This window comes from Xenopus tropicalis, chromosome 4 (assembly GCF_000004195.4).
Source record: "Xenopus tropicalis strain Nigerian chromosome 4, UCB_Xtro_10.0, whole genome shotgun sequence".
Taxonomy (NCBI): Eukaryota; Metazoa; Chordata; class Amphibia; order Anura; family Pipidae; genus Xenopus; species Xenopus tropicalis.
In genome coordinates, this window is record NC_030680.2 from 23,399,998 (window position 1) to 23,425,943 (window position 25,946).

Sequence of the window (25,946 nt, forward strand, 5' to 3'; positions counted from 1 at the left end):
AATGCCCATACACGGGCCGATTAGCTGCCGAAACGGTCTAAGGGACCAATATCGGCACCTAGACTCGGCCCGTGTATGGGGACCTTTATGTTTTGCATATGGACCAACCAGTTGTATTGATTCCATGAAAGATTAAAGGAAAACTATACCCCCAAACAATGTAGGTCTCTATAAAAATATATTGCATAAACAAGTTCATATGTAAACCCTGCTTCATCTAAATAAACGGAATATGTGGTAATATGTGCTACTGGGTAATCCTAAATAGAAGAATTAAGGGCCGCCTCCTGGGATCAAAGGATTCACAGTGCACACAAACAAGCCAAGGCACACATACATGCTAGGCCCCATCAGCCAATTAATGCACAGAGTTCTGTCTTTTGCTCCCACACTACTTCCTGTTACAGTCAGAGCTGCATTATTTCTGGTCATGTGATCTCTGAGGGAACACACAGTCCATCACCAAAAAGTAGATCAAAGGAAAAGATGTAAAAGGGCAATATTTACTGATATATATGTATATATAGTGGGTGCTGTGAGGTTTAGGAAGTTGTTTAACATCTAATAAACTCAGGAAATGCTGGAGGGCTGGAGTTGGAAATTATACATTAAAAATACATAGAAGGCTGCAAAGAATGTGGGCATTTGTAGTTGAACACCATCCGAAGGGTAAAGGAAGTGCCCTGTGCGGCTCCCAGGCAGAAGCAATAAACCTGTAACCTGTGCAGGATTCAGGGCCACTTCTCTGGTTTATCCCCCTGCCCCTGGGGGAGAGTAAGGAAGGGATTCAGGCAGGAGAGGGAATCACTTTGGTGCATGGAATATAGAGTTTCCCCTTTACTGTCTCCTGCTGCCATATTGCTTTTTTACCTGTATATCAACAAGTTTAAAATGTCTGCAGTCTCTTCCTTCCTATAAATGCCCCCCACCTCAATTTAATTTAATTTCCCCTAGAAATTCCCCTGCAGCCCAGTACTTTATTAATAACAGGTAGAACAGCGCTATTGCAACTTCTGTCCAGAGAGGGCTCCCTTTGCTGTGTCTGCCATCACTTGGCGGGGGCAGGAAGTGCTCTCCCATTGGCTGTGTGTAGCTTTCTCCCATTAGCTAAAGGAACAGGAAGTATTGCCAGTGATGGTTGGAGAAGCTCTCCCATTGGCTAAACTTAGATGACTCTCCCATTGGCTAAACTTAGATGACTCTCCCATTGGCTGCAGGATGCTTTCCCCACTGGCTAAATTTGCAGAATGATTTCTCCCACAGAAAGTCAGCAGAAATCCCACCATGCTGAGCTGTGTGAGACAGAGATGGGTGGGTGCCTGTTGGCTGTTACTGCGTGTGTCTGGGGTCATATTTGTAAAGTCAATCTGTTTAATTTACACCAAAAAAAGTATAAAATTGGTATAAAATTGACTTTATATTATTAAAGCTGCAGCATGTTTATTAGCCCTTTGGCATTTTTTGCATCTATTAAAGCTCTGATGTGCCTATGTATAAACCTGCAGATACAGAGTTACCCCAGCATTTACTCCAAATTTTGCATCTCTTTGTAATTGGTGGGGGAACAAAGCCTTCCTGTCTGTGTTATCTTTCCTCCCTATTAATGACAGTGACATAGAGGGTAACTGTTGACACTGGGTATCGCCTGGCGTATTAGCTTTGGTTTTGCACATATTCTTTCATTTTAATAAACATATAACATGATTAATCAAGAGTTGGGGTTGGTGGGAGAAATGGGAAATGGAGCCTACAAACCTCTCAGTATAGATACACAGAAGTATAAAATAACATTTGGTATCCACATTCCTCTGCTATATTGATATTTCCATTTCTCTCTGTATTTAAAAGTGTCTGGTTTATAGGATTTTAAGCTACAAGTGTCAAAGCTGCTATTTCACAGCCACCAACTGTCACTGTGACACTGCCATAAGCCTGATGTGTGACTGAACCATTGTTATGCCCTTAAGTTTAACTGTTTTAACTGTCATTTGGTTGCTAGAGTGTCCGTTAATTAACGGTTTTTCTCACTTTCATTTCTGGGATCAGAGGTAAGTGGAGCGCGCCACACGCTGGGGGAGACATTTTAGGAAAATAATGACATAAATGCAGAAAATCGCTATTTAATTGCATCACTAGGTAGCGCCTGGGATATTAGCCTTGGGTTTGCATATATTATATCATTTTCATAGATATAAAACATGATTTTGGGAGAGTTGGGGAAGGAGCAGGGGAGCAGGGAGACTATAAAGTAACATTTGGATTTCAGATTCCTGTTTTAATTTTAATATTCACATAGTTCTATATTTGCTTGTGATTTTTTTTAATAATGTGCAGTTTTGGAAATTATTATGGTCACAGTTTGAAATCTCATAGTTTCCCATCCAGTAACAGTCACTCTGACAGTGTTTGGGATGACAATTGGCCACTTGGTGTTCAGGTTTCAGCTCCAATGCTCTTAATATTCATATTTCTCTCTCTGTATCTCACTTTGTACATAAAATTTCTTCATTAAAAGCTTTTAAGGAAAAAGCTGCCATTTTCCAGCCACTAATGGTCCCCCTGATGCTTCTTGAGGCTGTTGACAGGTGCTTGTTCCAACTCCCAGCATCCCCTATTAGACCTTCAGTCTGTAGTCCTCTAACTGTCACTGACCTACAAGTCCCACCATCCCTTTTAGACCTGCAGCCTGGCCCTTGCCATCTGGTTGCTAGGGTCCCTTTCATCTTAGCAGCATTTCTATGTAGGGTGATCTTGCAGCCAATCCCAATTGTAATATTGGCTGAAACCAATAAAGGTATATTTATCTTTACTATAGAGGTGAGTGGAGCATACAGACACTCATACAGGGGATACATTAACGTGCTCCATCATTCCCAAACCAACTACTGTTCTCTTTCATGAAATCCAAAACAAGTACCTGTAATCCTCTCCCTTCCTGTATATGGGATCCCCTCTGCTCTGAGAGCTGCCATTATTGCTATTTCCCTTCTGTGCAGATTGATAACCCCCCTACCCATGTATTGGTACATCCTGATAAACAGTCAGAATCTCAGTATCCTATGCTAGTAATGATGTCATCACCTGGACTGGTGCAAGTGATGGGGGGGTGATGATGTCTAGTAACATCTGAGAGCTTTATGTTATGTAGCCAGCCATGATCTCCCACAGGGGAGCTCCACCAATCACTGCTGGCATATGCTGGTACCCAAAGGTGCATACTGGGGGTTGCTAATAAGAAATGCCTTCCCTGCTTCAACTGTGTCCATTCTCATGGGAAACCCCAAAAGCTACATTAATGCAAAGCTGGGGAAATTTAAATGGACACATGATCTGACCCCTATAACAGACTGTTAGATTTAGATGGGACAGATCAGCATGTCCCCTCTCTATCCAGCATCAGTTTATAGGCACAGCTATTAGTTTCCTAGGAATTCTGCTCTGCCTGGAGCTTTGCCCATAGTTATTTAGCACAGAACTACAGCTCCCAGCATGCCGTGATAGCCTTTGCAGCTGCCTTCTGAACTAAGAAACACAAGCAGGGGGTCAGTACAACATGGCATAGATGTTTAAGTGGTTACTGGGCTGCATTCCTTACCCCTGGGTGCTATGTATACTGCCAGACATGACAGGAGTGGGTTAAATTGGATTCTGGGAATTGTAGTACAGGTATGGGACCCATTATCTGGAAACCCATTATCCAGAAAGTCCAGAATTACGGAAATACCATCTCCCATAGACTCCATTATAAGCAAATAATTTAGATTTTTGAAAATGATTTCCTTTTTCTCTGTAATAATAAAACAGTACCTGTACTTGATTCCAGCTAATATATAATTACCCCTTATTGGGGGCAGAACAGCCCTATTGGGTTTATTTAATGGTTAAATGATTCCCTTTTCTCTGTAATAATAAAACAGTACCTGTACTTGATCCCAACTAAGATATAATTACCCCTTATTGGGGGCAGAACAGCCCTATTGGGTTTATTTAATGGTTAAATGATTCCCTTTTCTCTGTAATAATAAAACAGAACCTTGTACTTGATCCCAACTAAGATATATTAAATCCTTATTAGAGGCAAAACAATACCATTGGGTTTATTCAATATTTAAATGATTTTTAGCAGACTTAAGGTATGGAGATCCAAATTACAGAAATATCCCTTATCCAGAAAACATCAGGTACCGCGCATTCTGGATAACAGGTCCCATCCTTGTATAATAGGTCAGGTGCCTATGTCAGTTTTTTTCTGACCTAAGGGATAAAATACTCCCAGCATTATCCATAGTCCCCCCAACATGTGGCCCCCAAGCTGTTGCTGAACTACAACATCCCCATCAGCTCTCCCACCATTGGGCCTTGGTTATATGGAGGTGATATCATTGTGCTGTGAGGATGATTTTTTCATCAGCAGGGACTGGGCAGTATGTTCTAATAGAAGGAAGGAAGGTGCCAAATACGGGGAAATGCTGCAACCTGTTCACCCTAATTTATACGGGAACTTCACCTTTAATGTCGTTATTGCTGCAAAAGCCGCAGCATGATTTTTCATTACCTGAGATAACGTCACATTACACAGAAATCAGATTCAGAAATTTGAATGAAAATATCACAGAGAATAAATATCAGTTTTGGGTTTTTGATTTTTTTTTATTAAAAGGGTGGATTGGTCAGGGGGGAATACTGTGAATATAATGCAGTGTATCCTGATCTGTATAGCAGAGAGGGCCGGACCATGGAACTTACAATCTCTTCTTCATTTCTGTTTCCACATAAAGTGAAATTCTGTGCGAGAAAGCGATTTCCAGGCGTCTTCAAGGCGATTTTCTTGCGATATAAGCGATTTTTTGATTTTTTTCAGCTTCTCTTTGGAAAAACCATCTTCCATTGACATCAGCTGATATTTTTCTTTTTTCTAAACCCAACTGCTCTTTTAAGAGCAAAACCACTAGGGCGCAATGCCATTCTGCGCCCCCCGGAGGAAGGTAAGGCTCCTGCTATGGATTTCATTTCACTCAAGGGTTTTGGTGTAAAGCAGTGATCCCCAACCAGTGGCTCAGGGGCTACATGTTGCTCCCCAACCCCTCGGATGTTGCTCTCAGTGCCCCCAAACCAGGGAGTTATTTTTGAATTCCTGACTTGGTGGCAAGTTTTGGTTGAATAAAAACAAGATTTACAACCAAATAAAGCCCCCTGTAAGCTGATAGTGTGCATAGAGGCTGTCTAATAGCCAATCTTAGCCCTTATTTGGCTCCTCCATGAGCTTTTATGATGCTTGTGTTGCTCCCCAAATCTTTTTACATTTGAATGTGGCTCATGGGTAAAAAAAGGTTGGGGATCCCTGGTGTAAAGTATAGAATGTTAACCCATTCAGTGACACACAGAGCAGTGTTCTGCCCATATGGGGCTCTTTAATGAGCCTGAATAAATATCTGGTTCTATATGGGGCCAATTTATCCCAGAATCAGACACTTTATCAGACAGTTCCTTCATTCCTTCCTCCATTTTGCCATTTTGTTACTCAGCAAGTGTTGGGCCTAATAATGTCCCTTTAAAGTAACAGAATCTTTTACTTTTCCCTCAGCGGCCGGCTGAATCCGGATGCCTCTCCGAAATATATAAGGTGAGTAGAAAGCCCCTGTAGGGGCTGCTAGACTTGAGCATAGAATTTGTGGTGTTGGTTTGGTGATGCCCCCCAGTTTTATGAACCTCACACCTTCCAATTGCCTCTGTCTTTCATGTGTTTCTCATGCCCCTCCTTCCCAAATGTCTCCTTCCGGTCTACCCAAAATTGTAGTTAATACATATTTTTTACCTCGTGGAATATTATGTTATCAATAAAATCCCCTGTTAATTCTATTTATCTATTTTTCCCAGCCTCCTGATGGTCGGCTGACCAAGGAGACGCAAATCGGAGAGGGCGGCACTGGAGCCGTGTTCATGGTAAGGGACCAACCAAATTCCTAGAGAGCAGGGGGAGCTGAAAGCAAGTTGAAAGTGCTATCACTATCCCTGCTATGCACATTTTCCATTTCTTAATAACTCAATATTTCTGTCATTTTGTTCCCAATATGAGTCTTTATATTTCCAGCTAATACTGAATGTCAGTTACACCTTTCTGTGTGTGTTACAGGGCCATCACCATCGCAGAGGTAAGGTAGCCGTCAAGATGGCCAACATCACTCGGGTAAGGTTTCTTTATAGTTCCTTTCTCCATATCATCCCTATTGTGTGGCTGCCTATGTGAGCTAAAGGGTTTCTATTTTTCCTCTCCAGGATGAGGAGTCAGTCTGCCGAGAGGTAAGTTAGCCACAGAACTCCCTCAGACTATGGGGCTTATCACACCCTGCTCCAAATAGATTCAAGGAAAAGGTCGGCCACAGTTTTATTAACTGATATTAAACTGATAAACGTCTTTGCCCCATTATAACCGAAATAGTATACACCCATATGCCAGCGGGTGGGCATGTAAAGTACCATCTCTTACAACATACCCAAAAGGGCAAGGACTAAATTAAAAAAATACCTGCCCACAGCTGTGGCAAAGTATCCAGAAACAAATAATATAAAAACAAGATGACTGTGCAAGAAACAAGTGCTGTTCTGAGAACTAATGCAATTTTATGATATTAGCACTGTTTATGCTGTTTATGCTGTTAGTATTATAGATGTGTAACTGGCGTAATCAGCAAAGGCTTCATTTACTGACACTTTGTTACGCCTGCCCTCACTGTGCTCTACAAAATGCGCTGATTTTTTTATGCAGATATACCTATGGGCAGATATAATGTTGGGCAGATATAACTTTGGGCAGATATATGGGCAGATATACCCTTGGGCAGATATATGGGCAGATATACCCTTGGGCAGATATAACCTTGGGCAGATTTATGGGCAGATATACCTATGGGCAGATATACCAATGGGCAGATATACCTATGGGCAGATATACCCTTGGGCAGATATAACTTTGGGCAGATATATGGGCAGATATACCCTTGGGCAGATATATGGGCAGATATACCCTTGGGCAGATATAACTTTGGGCAGATATACCCTTGGGCAGATATACCTATGGGCAGATATAACTTTGGGCAGATATACCCTTGGCAGATATACCTATGGGCAGATATAACTTTGGGCAGATATACCCTTGGGCAGATATACCCTTGGGCAGATATAACTTTGGGCAGATATACCCTTGGGCAGATATACCCTTGGGCAGATATAACTTTGGGCAGATATAACATTGGGCAGATATATGGGCAGATATACCTTTGGGCAGATATATGGGCAGATATACCCTTGGGCAGATATAACTTTGGGCAGATATATGGGCAGATATACCCTTGGGCAGATATAACTTTGGGCAGATATATGGGCAGATATACCCTTGGGCAGATATAACTTTGGGCAGATATAACTTTGGGCAGATATATGGGCAGATATACCCTTGGGCAGATATAACTTTGGGCAGATATATGGGCAGATATACCCTTGGGCAGATATAACTTTGGGCAGACATATGGGCAGATATACCCTTGGGCAGATATAACCTTGGGCAGATATAACTTTGGGCATATATATGGGCAGATATACCCTTGGGCAGATATAACTTTGGGCAGACATATGGGCAGATTTACCCTTGGCCCAAGTGCTCTGAGATTTTTCAAAACTTGCCTGCAGGGGGCATTTATTAATGACCCCTTTGTTTTGTTCCCCTCGCTTCTCCTTGTTCTACTGGTCACCCATTAATCTAATAATGGACCTATTATTTCTTTAATCATCCCCTTAACCCAACGATTAACATGTTTTCCAGCCCACTGAGTAATTCTCCAAGCTTCCCTCCATCCTGGAAAAATGCACCACTTGGCAGCTGAACCATTCATATTCACTCAGGCTAATTGTTTTCTACTTAACTGTTTGGCTTCCTTCCTGGCCGGCCATGACTCTCTCCCCGGAGCACATTAATGGCCCTTATTAGCGGATACACAGGGCCAGGGCCAGCGCTAGGTGTATAACCTGAAATACCCAGAGGCTGCAAAAAAGAGTGTGAGAATCACGGGGGGACCAGAAGACAGCTTGGTCAGGGTCATACTCCCACAATCCTTTGCATTATTTCTGCCAATGGTGTTATATTACTGCTCATGTGGCACCCAGTACTTCTCTATACACCCATTCCAGTATAGGAGAAGCTATATACAACATTTACACTTCTGAGAATTTTCTTTATAAGCATGCTATTAGCGGGGCATTTAGTAACTGCACCACAGTTATACTTGGCCACAGTCAGTCGCACACAAAATTCCATTCAGTAAAGGGATATGTTATAGAATGCCCAATTCTAAGCAACTTTTCAATTGGTCTTCATTATTTATTTTTTAAAGTCTTTTTAATTATTTGCCTTCTTCTTCTGTGTTTTTCAAATAGGGGTCACTGACCCCAGCAGTCGTATCCTTTGTATAATAGAGCAAAAATGAGGATTGAGTCTGGGTTGACAGGGCCCACCAGGTTTTTTCCTGGTGTCCCGCTGGCCTTGTCCAACCCATGTCTGGCAAAGGATTCTGGGATTGCCACAGGAGGTTTGAAAGGACACTATAATAGTAAGGGGGCCCAGTAAGTGTAGGGGCCCAAACCAGGGCAAATGCCCACCCCCCTGGTATATTCTATAGCTGGCAGTCATCTGGATGGGGTAACTTTTATAGTTATCCAGCGGGTTTTCTTATCACAAAGGGATTTCTCTGAAGTCCCAGTGCAGTCGCTGGGTACCTAGAATTGTGCTTCCCATTCCATGGGATCAGTCAGAATGATGGATGGCTCTGGCACATTCAGTGGTGGGAACAAACCATTATTCAGCGTGCCCAGCTGCACTCCCCTGGAGCTCAGCATCTGCCAGGCGACTCCACAAGACACAAGAAGCCTCATTACCTTGGAAGGGATTCATGTGCCTCCCGCTATACGAGCTGCACAGCCTCAAAGCCAGAAATAAGAGATTTGCCTTTACTTCAGGAATCTTCTAGGTAGAGAAATGAAAATGATTTATTATATGCTGTACTCCTGTGGCCAACTGAGCACTAGGGACTGCTGGGTAAATGGCACAGATACCACTTGTACATTCAGAGCCTTCAGCTGGCTATTTACAGAGAGATCCTCTCATCTGAACATGGGCACCAAGTGTGCAGATATTTCACCAATTTGACAACCTTGATGCAAAATCAGACTGATCTGATGGGTTTGTCCCCCGGCCAACACAGATGCCAACCTGGATCCAAAGTAATCTGGGGCCATCTTGGCCATGCCTGGTGGTCGGAGGACTTTGGGTGACGATTATAGAATCGTTGCAATCGAGCGGGTACATTAGGTTTTGGGTGTAACAGCAGGAAAGGGACCCGTTATTGTGGGAGTCCAGGGGGAAGGGCTTAAATCCAACAAATGTGAGGGAACTAACATGTCTACTCTCATTCAACTTCCCCCCCTGCACTCCCACCCCCCCTTGCCCAGTCACCTGCTGTCAGCAATTTGCACCCAAGTCTTTATCTACCCCACCATTGAAATGTCACCCAAGCAGTCTGACCGAGGGCTGGGGGTGGAGCGGGTGTGCCCAGATCTGAAGGGGCCTATGCAGACCCATTGACAGAGGGACCACAAAACCCTCCTGATGTGGCCCAAAGGGCTTTTCTAACCTGCCCTGAGTAATATCTGGTCAATCCCTACAAAGATTTCTATTGGGCTGCTGTCATTTAAAGCCCCACACAGGGACTGAGACCTATGAGAGTAGGCATGAAAAGTTTTATTAAACACTGATGATGTTGGACTTCAACTCTCAGAATGCTTTAACGTAAATCATATCTTGTTTAAATACTGTGAGTTGAAGTACAGCAACATTTTGTCCATATAATGTTTCCATATAACTCGCCTACAGTAGTTATCATGCTTTTATCTAACATAGGGCAATTTCATTTACACTGCACTCACATGTCAGAAGGGCAGACACTGAGCTGTTTAGGCGCTTGGTGGTCGAAAAATGCATTTTTTGCATCACCTATAGAATGAATTTGAAACAATGTCGCCACCTGCTGGACATTTCAGCCAACTGGCTACACTTGGGGGAAAATAAGTTTGTCTGTATCTCTTGCAAAGGAGTAAGGTGATTTAGTAATCATATTCCATATTTCCACAAGGTGGCGCTCTGTACTTGCTTATATAATCTGCTTAACTGACCTTAAATGCAGAGAGGACTAGCCTTCTACTGACACATTTAATGGATCTCATAATTCATTATAATGTGGGTCCTGTCAATATAACTGTGGCTTCAACTACTATATATGTAGGGAGGATAGTAGATTGGGATGAATTAAGTTAGGTACAGGACAGAATAGGCAATAACATCAGATAGTATGGCACTATGCCTGGGGCACCATATCATTCCACCCACAATTAACTGAAAGTTTCTCTGCATTAAAAATCAATTAACCATATTATATATGGGACAGCACAGCCAATACAATAACATGGACTAATCGACTTAGCAGTAATTCCATGTACATTAACTTGGCACATGAAAAAGTTCTACCACATTTTATAAAAAACAATTCATTTCTAAATGTAGAAGCTACTATACTGGGTCCTGCAGCTCTCTAGGCCTCACTTTACATAGAGAATTCTACTTTACCTACAGCACTTTAGGGATTTTAGGGGTATGTTGAATTTATTTCTAGAATGAGCCAATGACAATGATCCTTTCTGTGAAGTAAAAATAAAGATATTTTGTGGTTTTTATGTTAACTTTTGGTCCTGGCGTTTAATCTGCTGCATGGTTGCTAGGCTCTCGTTGGCCAGAGCAACATATGAGAAGAAAATCTAAATGGGAGAATGTCTTAATGGGAAAACTAACAGGGGCATGTAATAAAGGTTGCAAAGTTTGCCCAGGCCTAGTAACTCACTCAGATGCCAGTAAATGCAGCCTGCTTATTGGTTGCTAAGGGTTGCTAGACCAGCAGCAAAGTTTACACATTTTATTACCCCCCAAAACTCTATTCTGTACAGACCCCTTTTATTTACCCTGTAAGCATTACCCTTAGCACTGCAGATGCAAGAGAGAAGCTGTTTATTGAGGTTAAATACACAGAAATGTATACACGAATTCCCATCAGTTCACACAACAACGGCTGATGCCATCACAGCTTCCCTTAATGTACACTGGGGAGTTCATTTAGAAGGAGCCTGTTACCTGGAGTACATGTAGCATACAAATCGGCTCTTGTGCATGCTTGGCTTGTTGCTTGTCTATAGAGATTTCAGGTTGGTTTACAGCAATGCAGTAAAGGTAGAGCTAGGGGCTTCTAAGGTTTTTGCTGCTGTGAGTGCAGATTTACAGGAAAAAATCAAATCAATTAATGTTTGTGTTGTGATAATGCTCAGTACCCGCTGTATGTGCCGGGGATACAGGGATAATGCTCAGTACCCGCTGTATGTGCCGGGGATACAGGGATAATGCTCAGTACCCGCTGTATGTGCCGGGGATACAGGGATAATGCTCAGTACCCGCTGTATGTGCCGAGGATACAGGGATAATGCTCAGTACCCGCTGTATGTGCCGGGGATACAGGGATAATGCTCAGTACCCGCTGTATGTGCCGGGGATATGGGGATGATGCTCAGTACCCGCTGTATGTGCCGAGGATACAGGGATAATGCTCAGTACCTGCTGTATGTGCCGAGGATACAGGGATAATGCTCAGTACCCGCTGTATGTGCCGGGCATACAGGGATAATGCTCAGTACCTGCTGTATGTGCCGGGCATACAGGGATAATGCTCAGTACCTGCTGTATGTGCCGGGGATACAGGGATAATGCTCAGTACCTGCTGTATGTGCCGGGCATACAGGGATAATGCTCAGTACCTGCTGTATGTGCCGGGGATACGGGGATAATGCTCAGTACCCGCTGTATGTGCCGGGGATACAGGGATAATGCTCAGTACCCGCTGTATGTGCCGGGCATACAGGGATAATGCTCAGTACCTGCTGTATGTGCCGGGGATACGGGGATAATGCTCAGTACCCGCTGTATGTGCCGGGGATACAGGGATAATGCTCAGTACCCGCTGTATGTGCCGAGGATACAGGGATAATGCTCAGTACCCGCTGTATGTGCCGGGGATACAGGGATAATGCTCAGTACCCGCTGTATGTGCCGGGGATACGGCGATGATGCTCAGTACCCGCTGTATGTGCCGAGGATACAGGGATAATGCTCAGTACCTGCTGTATGTGCCGAGGATACAGGGATAATGCTCAGTACCCGCTGTATGTGCCGGGCATACAGGGATAATGCTCAGTACCTGCTGTATGTGCCGGGGATACAGGGATAATGCTCAGTACCTGCTGTATGTGCCGGGCATACAGGGATAATGCTCAGTACCTGCTGTATGTGCCGGGGATACGGGGATAATGCTCAGTACCCGCTGTATGTGCCGGGGATACAGGGATAATGCTCAGTACCCGCTGTATGTGCCGGTCATACAGGGATAATGCTCAGTACCTGCTGTATGTGCCGGGGATACAGGGATAATGCTCAGTACCCGCTGTATGTGCCAGGGATACAGGGATAATGCTCAATACCCGCTGAAAGTGCCGGGGATACAGGGATAATGCTCAGTACCCGCTGTATGTGTGGGGGATACAGGGATAATGCTCGGTACTTGCTGTATGTGCCAGGGATACGGGGATAATGCTCAGTACCTGCTGTATGTGCCAGGGATACTACTCAATACCCGCTGTATTTGCCGGGGATACGGGGTTAATGCTCAGTACCCACTGTATATGCCGGGTATACGGGGTTAATGCTCAGTACCCGCTGCATGTGCCAGGGATACTGCTCAGTACCCGCTGTATGTGCCAGGGATACAGGGATGATGCTCAGTACCCGCTGTATGTGCCAGGGATACAGGGATAATGCTCAGTACCCGCTGTATGTGCCGGGGATACAGGGATAATGCTCAGTACCCGCTGTATGTGCCAGGGATACAGGGATGATGCTCAGTACCCGCTGTATGTGCCAGGGATACAGGGATAATGCTCAGTACCCGCTGTATGTGCCGGGGATACGGGGATGATGCTCAGTACCCGCTGTATGTGCCAGGGATACAGGGATGATGCTCAGTACCCGCTGTATGTGCAGTGGATACGGGGATGATGCTCAGTACCCGCTGTATGTGTCAGGGATACAGGGATGATGCTCAGTACCCGCTGTATGTGCCAGGGATACAGGGATAATGCTCAGTACCCGCTGTATGTGCCGGGAATACAGGGATGATGCTCAGTACCCGCTGTATGTGCCAGGGATACAGGGATGATGCTCAGTACCCGCTGTATGTGCAGTGGATACGGGGATGATGCTCAGTACCCGCTGTATGTGCCAGGGATACGGGGATGATGCTCAGTACCCGCTGTATGTGCCAGGGATACAGGGATGATGCTCAGTACCCGCTGTATGTGCAGTGGATACGGGGATGATGCTCAGTACCCGCTGTATGTGCCGGGGATACAGGGATAATGCTCAGTACCCGCTGTATGTGCCGGGGATACAGGGATAATGCTCAGTACCCGCTGTATGTACCGGGGATACAGGGATAATGCTCAGTACCCGCTGTATGTGCCGGGGATACAGGGATAATGCTCAGTACCCGCTGTATGTGCCGGGGATACGGGGATGATGCTCAGTACCCGCTGTATGTGCCGGGGATACGGGGATGATGCTCAGTACCCGCTGTATGTGCCGGGGATACAGGGATAATGCTCAGTACCCGCTGTATGTACCGGGGATACAGGGATAATGCTCAGTACCCGCTGTATGTGCCGGGGATACAGGGATAATGCTCAGTACCCGCTGTATGTGCCGGGGATACGGGGATGATGCTCAGTACCCGCTGTATGTGCCGGGGATACGGGGATGATGCTCAGTACCCGCTGTATGTGCCGGGGATACAGGGATAATGCTCAGTACCCGCTGTATGTGCCGGGGATACGGGGATGATGCTGAGTACCCGCTGTATGTACTGGGGATACAGGGATAATGCTCAGTACCCGCTGTATGTGCCGGGGATACGGGGATGATGCTCAGTACCCGCTGTATGTGCCGGGGATACGGGGATATTGCTCAGTACCCGCTGTATGTGCCAGGGATACGGGGATGATGCTCAGTACCCGCTGTATGTGCCAGGGATACGGGGATGATGCTCAGTACCCGCTGTATGTTCCAGGGATACGGGGATAATGTTCAGTGCCCGCTGTATGTGCCGGGGATAATTCTCAGTACCCGCTGTATGTGCCGGTGATACTGCTCAGTACCCGCTGTATGTGCCAGGGATACGGGGATGATGCTCAGTACCCGCTGTATGTTCCAGGGATACGGGGATAATGCTCAGTACCCGCTGTATGTGCCGGGGATAATTCTCAGTACCCGCTGTATGTGCCGGTGATACTGCTCAGTACCCGCTGTATGTGCTGGGGATACGGGGATAATGCTCAGTACCCGCTGTATGTGCCGGGGATACAGAGATAATGCTCAGTACCCGCTGTATGTGCCGGGGATACAGAGATAATGCTCAGTACCCGCTGTATGTGCCGGGGATACAGAGATAATGCTCAGTACCCGCTGTATGTGCCGGGGATACAGAGATAATGCTCAGTACCCGCTGTATGTGCCGGGGATACGGGGATGATGCTCAGTACCCGCTGTATGTGCCTGGGATACAGAGATAATGCTCAGTACCCGCTGTATGTGCCGGGGATACAGAGATAATGCTCAGTACCCGCTGTATGTGCCGGGGATACGGGGATGATGCTCAGTACCCGCTGTATGTGCCGGGGATACGGGGATGATGCTCAGTACCCGCTGTATGTGCCTGGGATACAGAGATAATGCTCAGTACCCGCTGTATGTGCCGGGGATACAGAGATAATGCTCAGTACCCGCTGTATGTGCCGGGGATACAGGGATAATGCTCAGTACCCGCTCTATGTGCCGGGGATACAGAGATAATGCTCAGTACCCGCTGTATGTGCCGGGGATACGGGGATGATGCTCAGTACCCGCTGTATGTGCCTGGGATACAGAGATAATGCTCAGTACCCGCTGTATGTGCCGGGGATACAGAGATAATGCTCAGTACCCGCTGTATGTGCCGGGGATACGGGGATGATGCTCAGTACCCGCTGTATGTGCCGGGGATAATTCTCAGTACCCGCTGTATGTGCCAGGGATACGGGGATGATGCTCAGTACCCGCTGTATGTGCCGGGGATACGGAGATAATGCTCAGTACCCACTGTATGTGCCGGGGATACGGGGATGATGCTCAGTACCCGCTGTATGTGCCGGGGATACTGCTCAGTACCCGCTGTATGTGCCGGGGATAATTCTCAGTACCCGCTGTATGTGCCAGGGATACGGGGATAATTCTCAGTACCCGCTGTATGTGCCGGGGATACTGCTCAGTACCCGCTGTATGTGCCGGGGATACGGGGATGATGCTCAGTACCCGCTGTATGTTCCAGGGATACGGGGATAATGCTCAGTACCCGCTGTATGTGCCGGGGATAATTCTCAGTACCCGCTGTATGTGCCGGTGATACTGCTCAGTACCCGCTGTATGTGCCGGGGATACAGGGATGATGCTCAGTACCCGCTGTATGTTCCAGGGATACGGGGATAATGCTCAGTACCCGCTGTATGTGCCGGGGATACAGAGATAATGCTCAGTACCCGCTGTATGTGCCGGGGATACGGGGATGATGCTCAGTACCCGCTGTATGTGCCGGGGATACGGGGATGATGCTCAGTACCCGCTGTATGTGCCTGGGATACAGAGATAATGCTCAGTACCCGCTGTATGTGCCGGGGATACAGAGATAATGCTCAGTACCCGCTGTATGTGCCGGGGATACAGAGATAATGCTCAGTACCCGCTGTATGTGCCGGGGATACAGGGATAATGCTCAGTACCCGCTGTATGTGCCGGGGATACAGAGATAATGCTCAGTACCCGCTGTATGTGCCGGGGATACAGAGATAATGCTCAGTACCCGCTGTATGTGCCAGGGATACGGGGATGATGCTCAGTACCTGCTGTATGTGCCTGGGATACAGAGATAATGCTCAGTACCCGCTGTATGTGCCGGGGATACAGGGATAATGCTCAGTACCCGCTGTATGTGCCGGGGATACGGGGATGATGCTCAGTACCCGCTGTATGTGCCGGGGATAATTCTCAGTACCCGCTGTATGTGCCAGGGATACGGGGATGATGCTCAGTACCCGCTGTATGTGCCGGGGATACGGAGATAATGCTCAGTACCTACTGTATGTGCCGGGGATACGGGGATGATGCTCAGTACCCGCTGTATGTGCCGGGGATACTGCTCAGTACCCGCTGTATGTGCCGGGGATAATTCTCAGTACCCGCTGTATGTGCCAGGGATACGGGGATAATTCTCAGTACCCGCTGTATGTGCCGGGGATACTGCTCAGTACCCGCTGTATGTGCCGGGGATACGGGGATGATGCTCAGTACCCGCTGTATGTTCCAGGGATACGGGGATAATGCTCAGTACCCGCTGTATGTGCCGGGGATAATTCTCAGTACCCGCTGTATGTGCCGGGGATACGGGGATGATGCTCAGTACCCGCTGTATGTTCCAGGGATACGGGGATAATGCTCAGTACCCGCTGTATGTGCCGGGGATACGGGGATGATGCTCAGTACCCGCTGTATGTTCCAGGGATACGGGGATAATGCTCAGTACCCGCTGTATGTGCCGGGGATACGGGGATGATGCTCAGTACCCGCTGTATGTTCCAGGGATACGGGGATAATGCTCAGTTCCCGCTGTATGTGCCGGGGATAATTCTCAGTACCCGCTGTATTTGCCGGTGATACTGCTCAGTACCCGCTGTATGTGCCGGGGATACGGGGATAATGCTCAGTACCCGCTGTATGTGCCGGGGATACGGAGATAATGCTCAGTACCCGCTGTATGTGCCAGGGATACGGGGATGATGCTCAGTACCCGCTGTATGTGCCGGGGATAATTCTCAGTACCCGCTGTATGTGCCGGGGATACTGCTCAGTACCCGCTGTATGTGCCGGGGATACAGGGATAATGCTCAGTACCCGCTGTATGTGCCGGGGATACAGGGATAATTCTCAGTACCCGCTGTATGTGCCGGGGATACAGGGATAATTCTCAGTACCCGCTGTATGTGCCGGGGATACAGGGATAATGCTCAGTACCCGCTGTATGTGCCGGGGATACGGGGATTATGCTCAGTACCCGCTGTATGTGCCAGGGATACGGGGATAATGCTCATTACCCGCTGTATGTGCCGGGGATACAGGGATAATGCTCAGTACCCGATGTATGTCCCGGGGATAATCCTCAGTACCCGCTGTATGTGCCGGGGATAATGCTCAGTACCCGCTGTATGTGCCAGGGATACAGGGATAATGCTCAATATCTTTTGAATGCTCTGTACCCCAAGTATCCTCTTTTTATCTATACACATGTCCCCCACGTCCCTGACTCCTACCCCTTCCCACTCGGCATATCTACTCATCCTTGAGTTCAATTATTTGCATGTTATTGAGTAGAAACTCAAAGTATCCAATCAGCATGCACCATTTACTGATCTCCTTTTTAAAAACAAACATCCGATTGGTTGCTAGACCCGGGGCGTACGGTGCCACTTTTGTTATATCACTCCCTCTGACTTTCAGATTGCAGCTCTTGCTGTAATTCATTCTAATTGACATTTCTTAATTTTGAACAGGGGCCAAAGGCTGAAAAGCAGGAAGGAACGCTGCGCAAGTGTTAATATTTCCATGTACCGTTCTGCCATTTAGAACCGGAAACCGTAAAGCCTAATCACCCGGAATGTACATGCACTGTATGGCCTGAAGTCTCCCTCTAGCTAATGCTCACTGTAAGGAGTAATTGTTTAACCACAGCACCCAAATGGGCCAACCACCAGATTAATGGAGAACAGTGATGCCAGGAGCTTAATGATAATGCGGATAGCAGGGCTTTCAGCGTGGGATCAAGTGTAAAGGGAACGGATTCAGCTGCCCTGGTTTTATTATGAGAAAGTTGCTCATACGTGCAGCAAGGGCTGTAGAAAAGGGGCCCCTGGCAATGCAGGAAGCCCAGAGTGGGTGTTTGTGGGGCCCACAATACACAGAAGAGATGGGATTAGGGGGCGTCAAACTAAAGGGGGTGGACATGCTCTGTTTGGTCTTGGCTCCATTTTATTTGTAATGTTCAAGTCTGTTTTAAAGGAGTTGTTCACCTTTTAAATGTAAACACTGACATTCTGAGACAATTTGCAATTGTTTTTTTATTTTGGAATTTCAACAGCCATCTGGTTGCTAGGGCCTTGTTTACCTTAGCAATCAGGCCCTAGTTAGAATGAGAGAGGAATAGGAGACTTAAAAGAAAGAAAAGGAATAAAAAGTAACAATTGTAACCTCTAGTTTAGCTCAATAGCTGAGTAACGTGGGTTACACTGTACTCTCTCACCCAGGGTAGGGATTATACGCTTTACAAAGGCAAGTTTTCCCATATATACTTTTATTTTTTTAGAAGTTTTTTCCATTGGTCATATTGGGCTATTTTTGGGCTACTTTCAAAGCGTCTTTTGGTTAGTTTTAGGCTAGTATAGAACTATCCTTGGCTAGTTTGGAAAAATAAATCTGGCAACCCTGACCCATTTAACCCTATGGGTCCCTACACAATAATAATAATAAAATTGTAGCCTCTGTTGACTGTTGTGGCCCCCCCTTGGGTAAGTGCTCTCTAAGCTTCCATTCTTTCCAATGATTTGAAGTTTTGGGGGGTTGAGGTTGAGAGCCGTGTGTTCATAGTTCTAGCTATAGTCTCTGGTTGATCTATTCATTTCTGTGGGGGGATCTTGGTTCATTCCAGTTCTTAGCTAGAAGAAGTCTGGCTGAAGTTATTACATGGAAGACATGTTTTCTCTGATACCTTGGCAACTCCTCCAGTCCATGGGAATAATGCTCGGCCTGGTGTTGCCGCCATTTTGAGTTAATGAATTCCTGTATCTTGTAGATCTGGGTCCAGCTTGGTTGGGCTTTTTGGGCAACTCCACCACTTATGAAGTAAGGCTCCCACTGCTCTACTGTTTCCCCAGCAGATATGGGATTGTTGGGTTTATTTTATTGTGAGAGTCTCGAGTCTGTCCTTGCAGTCTTCTCCTAAAGGATAAGTAAACATTTAAAAAAAATAAATGTCAAACTGATGAGAGTCTATTCTAAGCACTTTTGCAATTTACATTCATTATTTATTTTATTAGGATTCCAAGTGTTATTATGAATGAAATTTCCAACCATGATATTGTCGAGGAAGTTGTCAGAAGAAAGATCTGATCTGCTATTCAGAATGTTTGGTGCCTGGGGGTTTCTGGATAAGGGATCTTTCTATAATATGGCAAAAAATCTGTGCCATGCTAGTAAGCCCTTAGCCTTTACACCTTGTATGAACAAGCTATACTGGCCAGGGATTTTGTCAAGTGAAGAATTGTCAGGACATTTATAAATATCCTCATATATTTACATTTCTATTAGTAAGAGGGTTTATCCCCGCTTGCTCCTCAGACATAAATCAAGTAGTGAACTGAAACACACAGGTGATTTCTTGTTGTCGGACAGAAGATAACGTTTGTACATATTTTGTCCCGCTGGCAAACAAACACCTGACTTGGTGCTCCCTATTAAAAGTAGCTTCCAGCCAATCCGTACAACAGGCAAAGTGGAGCTTGGTATCAAGTGATGGAGGCAGGTTTGATATCCAGCAGTGCTGCAGGGCTTGTCTACTAAACGCAGAAACAATATTTGATCATTTATTTTGGAATTGCTGCTGTATCACCAAGATTTGCCCATAGAGGAGTAAGATGCCTCTGGTAGGGAATAACTGCATGCCAACATTGGTTACTCAAAGGACAAGACCACAGACATTGGTAATTATCTGCTTTTGGAGCCTGGCATTTTGGACCGGCGTTAGAATCAGACCAACCAACTTTTTTTCCATAACTCAGGAGAAAAATAGCCCTAGATAATATATTCTACCCTGCACAATGTTTCTTTTTTCAAGTGCTTTATGTAAAATTACCATTAAAAAGTTTTCTTCCTATTCTCATAAAAAGGCGAATCTTATTTATGGCTGACCTGGGTGCTGCTTTATATACAGTACAGCAATCAATTGCACTGAATAAAAACTCAAGGGGGTGGAAAATCCTCCATAAAGCTGCAGCAACTGGCTTCTGGTTTGAGGAGGTGATGTCGGGAGGGAAGCGGAGCAGCCACACGTGGGCTCCGGCACAGTTTAAGTCGCCCTATCGCCTGTTTTTGAGAACAGGAAGAGAATTTATAAAGGTCATTTTATGTAAAGCACCTGAAATAAGTAACAATGTACAGGGTAGATGTATTGTTAGAAGGGTATGGAATGGATTTAGAACTTGATCAGTTTTAGTGTTACTATTCCTTTATGATCTGAAATTGGATAAAGATATGTACTAGTGCATAATAGATGTCTCACCTGTGTAACCCCCTGTTGTGCCCAAACAAGAAATGGGTTTCCAATATAGTTATTCAAAAATTGTGGATTAGCTACAAAGGGTAGGAAGGGTGATAATGAAGGCGAGAGAGAGACTGTGGCGTGCTGTGTGCCAGGCTCTAATTGTAGGGTATAATAAGGGGGTGTCTATTACCGAGAGTAAAAATTGTCTCTCCTGAAGGTACAAAAGAAAAGCCAAAGAAATAGTTGGTACAAGAGCCTGGTATAATAAAGGCAGAGCATGAAGTTCCCTATTATTAACCCAGTCTGCACATAATGGAGATTCCAGGCCAGATTGTATGTCTGTATATCTGGGAAATTGATCCCTCCTTGAGATCTTAGTTGTTGGAATTTATTCCTACTAATCCCAGAATGCTTATCTCCCCTAATAACTGGCTAGAACTCCATAAAATGCAGCCTTTGCTAAGGCCGCCTCCCAGAAGTCCCTAATATAGAGGAAATTAAGTGCAATAGTCAAAGTACATGCTAACAGGGCTGGGGCTAGGGGTAGGCAGTAGAGGCACGTGCCTAGGGTGCAAATGTAATGTTTCTGCAGTGTCCTATTAACCCTGGAAAGCCCACAGCCCAGGGCACATTTAGTAGTAGGGGCAGCTGTAACATTTTTAAGGGCGCTAAGGGAGGGTGCAAGCAGTTTCCTTCTGGCGCCATTTCCTACCTAGCGGGAGGCAGGACGCTCGTTATCGTTCCTCTACAGATGATTACGATGATGATGATGATGATGTTTCCAAAGGGACATCGGCAAGCATTTTGCCACTCGTCCGCCAAGCTGGAAATCATTGTGAAGCAAAAGACGTGCAGTCTCCTAGAGTGCCATTACCCTTCAAGCTCCATTTAGGGGGACTCTGTTTGGCCTTAGCCCAGATTTAACTCTGTTAAAGGAAAACATTGGAATATCAGTCATTCAGGCATAGATCCAAGATCATCTAGGGCAGCAAATTGTCTCCACAAAACTCACCCTTGGGACAGGGGCACACTGAGCAGATCATCCGTAGATCTACTGTCATCTGCTTTTTTGTTTAGCCTCATTGACAGGCATGGCATGCACCTATGGGCACAGCATCTTTACATCCAGCCCTGGGAATGGCTCCCCTAATCCCCCCTACTGTTTGCACCCCCCCGTGCCCTTCCCCACCCCCTCGTCTTGCAATCCTCTCACCAGCCTGCCGCTTCTATGTGTCCAGCGCAATGGGGACAGGGTGGGAGATTCAAATGGCTGTTAAACTCTCCCATCTAGCCCCCTTTGGAAATATCAGCCACATGCTGCCCCCCGATGCTGCCCTAGGCCCAGGCCTTTGTGGCCTGCCCACAAATTCGGGCCTGACAGTGCCTGATTATAGAGCTATACAAAACAGCAGAAGACAGTGGATCTACTTTCCTTTGTGTACAAAATGCATCTGGAGAAAATCTGATGATCTGCTCAGTGTGCCCCTGCCCTAACATTTGGGGCAAGTCAGTTGGGGCTATTGAAACAGCCTGCTAAGTAGACCATGGAATTGTATCAAATTATCGGTTACCTTCTGGGTAGCCTGGCAAGGCATGGGTTCATTTAACAGCCTGGTACAAAGTAAAGATACACATTTGCTGTGTTTATAATGTGAGTGAATGCAGAACTCTCTATTCTACCAGTGATGTTTGTCTCCAGTGTTATTAAAAACACCGCTAAAATGTCAGTGCGTACTTATCTGTAATCCGTGGAGTAACATCCATGAGATCCAGTACATTAAATTTGCAGGGGTCCCCAGCCTTTCTTGCCACAAGCCAAAAATTCAAAAATAAGCAGTCGCTTTGAGGCCACTGAGAGCAACATCCAAGGGGTTGGAGAGCAACATGTTGCTGTGAGCGACTGGTTGGGGATCACTGCTCTACATTATACTTGAAGTTAATTTAAACGTGAACTACCCCCTGAATAAGTAGAAATGTTCTGATATGGATTGGATAGATGGACTTTGCACTCACTATAATGAACCAGCACACCTTCTGTATGATAAGTTTAATATGGCAGTATGGCACTAACCTGAACAAGCTCAAGGAGATGGCACCACAAAGGGTATATGAAGCTGGCCATACACGGGCCACTATAAGCTGCAAACTCAGCCCCTTCTGACTGAATATGTAGCTCAGCTTGCCCAGCCAGTAAGCAGCCAGGCATGTCTATAAAACTGCAAAATCACACTGGACAGGAACCAATGAAACAGGCCATGCTATTCAGCCCCAGTGGCACTGGTATCACTATACAGGAAACGTCAGTGGTGGGACGAGGGACTCCCACAGAGCCCAAGCAATGCTGAGCTAATTATGCACTGCTTGCTCATACAGGGGAGGCTAAAGGCTATCAGATGGAGAGAATGCCATGTCCCTTACCCAGTGTGACATTTTTGGCAGTGACATCATTGCACGACGTGTAATACTGAGCCAGCCAGACAATGCCCACGATTGCGTATATGAACTCAATCACCAGGATCGCTGAAATACAAAAAGGGGGTTTTAAAAACAGGAATAAATCATGTTTTTCTCTATATTACTATGACTCCAGTGATACCGATCGCAGAATCTATACGGCATGCTATACTTCCCTGCCCCACTGCTAACACTCACCCAGGCGCACGTAGAGCACATACTGCATGGAGTCCCGAGGCTCGGTGTATAGGATGCCCCCTCTCATGCTCAGCCAGATAATGGCCATTTCTGCAATCATGCAGCTGAGCAGGATGCCCAGGTACCCCCGACCATGATCTACCAAGTTGAGGGAGCATGTCTCGTGTGGGTTATACGTCAGTCCAAAGAGAACCACAGACAGGATAACAAACCTGCAAAGAGACATTACCGTTATTCTGGTTTTAGAGGATGATGGCACAGGACTTTCAAAGGCAAATCTTTCCCTACCAGGTACTATGCAGCACGAAGAGGAAGATTCCGGGCAGCACCAAATCATCGCTGCCCACAGACCAGCGGCAGCGGAAAACAACAATTCCTGGCATGACGAGCAGCGAGCACCGCGCCACCGCGGCCTGCCATTACTGAGATCCATTAATATAGTCAGAAGACAGCAACATTCATTACCATGTGCAAACAGTTATCCAATAGTAATCCAGTCATATAAAATATGGGTTTATTAACAGCTGTGACCCTCCCAAAGGGAACCATGCCGCCTCCTTTTTAGTGGAAAATGAAACAAAGTGATTATGGCCCATGGGCACAGACTCACACCTCCCACAGTGACACAAGCCTGCTTTTCAAGAATGCCATTAAATGCCACTGCCACTTCCTACAGTTGTTCAAAATAAATATACATTCAGCTCTTTCTAAGTGTGGACACAACAAAAAAATCACATATAATTGAGCAACAATGTAATTCATCATAGATTGGAAGCTGGACGGGACAGTACCATGTCCTGCACTGGTTCTACGAGTCTTTGCAAACCAAACATTCAATCTATAAGCACCTTTATATAAGTCAGGTATATAGATATATATATTTACGTGCCAGTGGTTTAAGAAATTAGTGAACCACATGTGACTTTGTGGCTCTAATGCAAAGGTTCCTTAGGGGGCCCGGGGAAGGGCCAGGTAGGGAGCAATTTGGCAAGTCATATTTTCTGTTCCTGATTCCCCTTCCTAATGGCTATAAAAGGTGAGATTTAGAATGAACACACATTTGATGCCCCAGATAGGTTTGGAACGGTTCCTAAATGGATGAAACAACATTTTCATACATCGGTCATCGAATTTTGTGCTACATCCCTGACAAATCCATGCACCCTTTACATAGGCAAAGAATAATGACTATTTGGGAGGCTACAGAGACAAACTGTTATATGTTCCTTCTATTCGTAGCCGTCCCAAAGACTTTACCCTCCTCCCTGAGGACGGATTAAAAAAACCCCATTGCCCTAATGTGCCAACAGTGCATATAGTAGTGATGTGTGGGCTTAGCGGGACCAGTGGGACCCATGGGGCAGGTGGGCTAAAGGAAAAACACTACATGGAACGAACTGTGCCCAAGGCTGTCACTGTGCTGCTATCCCTCCCTCCGTCCCCTGCCAAATGCTTATTTATATGCTCGCACTGTCCCCGCCCCTTCCCTTACCTGATTGGGCTGGGTCTGAGTTGGAACAGTTTGGGCTGCAGGTTGACTTTTTGCCCCTGTAGGCAACAATATATTCGTATGTAACTTGAGACAAAACACTGCAATATTAGGATCAGTTCCGTTTAAAAAAAAATGGGTAAATAAATAGTATGTGCCAGTTGAAAAATGTTTCTAATCTAGTTAGTTAAGAAAAAATTGAATCTATAAAGTTCTAGTAGGCAGATGTCTAACATAACGACCAGAACACTACTTCCTACTTCACAGCTCTCTAAGTCAGTCAGCAACTTATGGGGGGGGGGGCACATGGGACCTAGTTTTATTTTTTCACTAAATTCCTTTAAACCTGGTCTGCCATGAGTCTGAAGTCCTTGTTTCTGGAGGCTCCATCATGGTGTAAGGCGCATCAGTTTTCATCATCCATAGCCATTCTGATTATCTACATATCATGGGACATTCCGCTAGCACTTGTGAGTGAAATGTCTCTGGATTACAATCCCCAATCCCCCAGGGCAGAAATGGAGATTGATGAGCACAAATTGCTATAGCAAAATAAGTGTAAGTTTATACACCAATACGCTACAGGGCACATGTGTAGAATAGAATTTGCAGACATACCTATGCATTGCTGGTTACTATAGAGACAGATACACCTATGTGTTACTGTATGGTATAAGGGCAGATATACATATACAATATATACAATATAAGGAGCAGTAGTACATAGCCATCACTATACAGTAGTACATAGCCATCACTATACAGTAGTACATAGCCATCACTATACAGTAGTACATAGCCATCACTATACAATATAGCCAGCAGTAGTACATAGCCATCACTATACAGTAGTACATAGCCATCACTATACAGTAGTACATAGCCATCACTATACAGTAGTACATAGCCATCACTATACAGTAGTACATAGCCATCACTATACAGTAGTACATAACCACCACTATACAGTAGTACATAGCCATCACTATACAGTAGTACATAACCACCACTATACAGTAGTGCATAGCCATCACTATACAATATAAGGAGCAGTAGTACATAGCCATCACTATACAGTAGTACATAGCCACCACTAAACAGTAGTACATAGCCATCACTATACAGTAGTACATAGCCATCACTATACAGTAGTACATAGCCATCACTATACAGTAGTACATAGCCATCACTATACAGTAGTACATAGCCAT

The 25,946-nt window shown here is 45.6% G+C and overlaps 2 protein-coding genes across 2 annotated transcripts in view; both read right to left on the minus strand.

The window, feature by feature from the left end:
* Positions 1-25,946, minus strand: part of dagla (diacylglycerol lipase, alpha) — a 105,877-nt gene that overhangs the window by 39,431 nt on the left and 40,500 nt on the right. The gene's annotated exons all lie outside the window — the stretch shown is intronic.
* On the minus strand, positions 18,660-23,665 carry LOC105945148 (sn1-specific diacylglycerol lipase alpha). Its single transcript, XM_031900544.1, has 4 exons — positions 23,535-23,665; positions 23,247-23,458; positions 23,013-23,114; positions 18,660-19,273 (listed from the first exon to the last, which is right to left on the minus strand). Exons 1-4 carry the CDS (start codon positions 23,627-23,629, stop codon positions 19,230-19,232), a joined length of 453 nt encoding a protein of 150 aa, XP_031756404.1. The 5' UTR covers positions 23,630-23,665; the 3' UTR covers positions 18,660-19,229.

What these genes read in the sequence shown, in the direction of transcription:
- LOC105945148 (XM_031900544.1), bottom strand. Translation starts at nt 23,629, where the DNA reads ATGCCAGGAATTGTTGTTTTCCGCTGCCGCTGGTCTGTGGGCAGCGAT. An exon ending in TGTGCTCTACGTGCGCCTGG is followed by an intron (nt 23,115 to 23,246) that starts GTGAGTGTTAGC and finishes TTTGTATTTCAG; the next exon opens with CGATCCTGGTGATTGAGTTC. An exon ending in TGCCAAAAATGTCACACTGG is followed by an intron (nt 19,274 to 23,012) that starts GTAAGGGACATG and finishes CTTATCCTTTAG; the next exon opens with GAGAAGACTGCAAGGACAGA.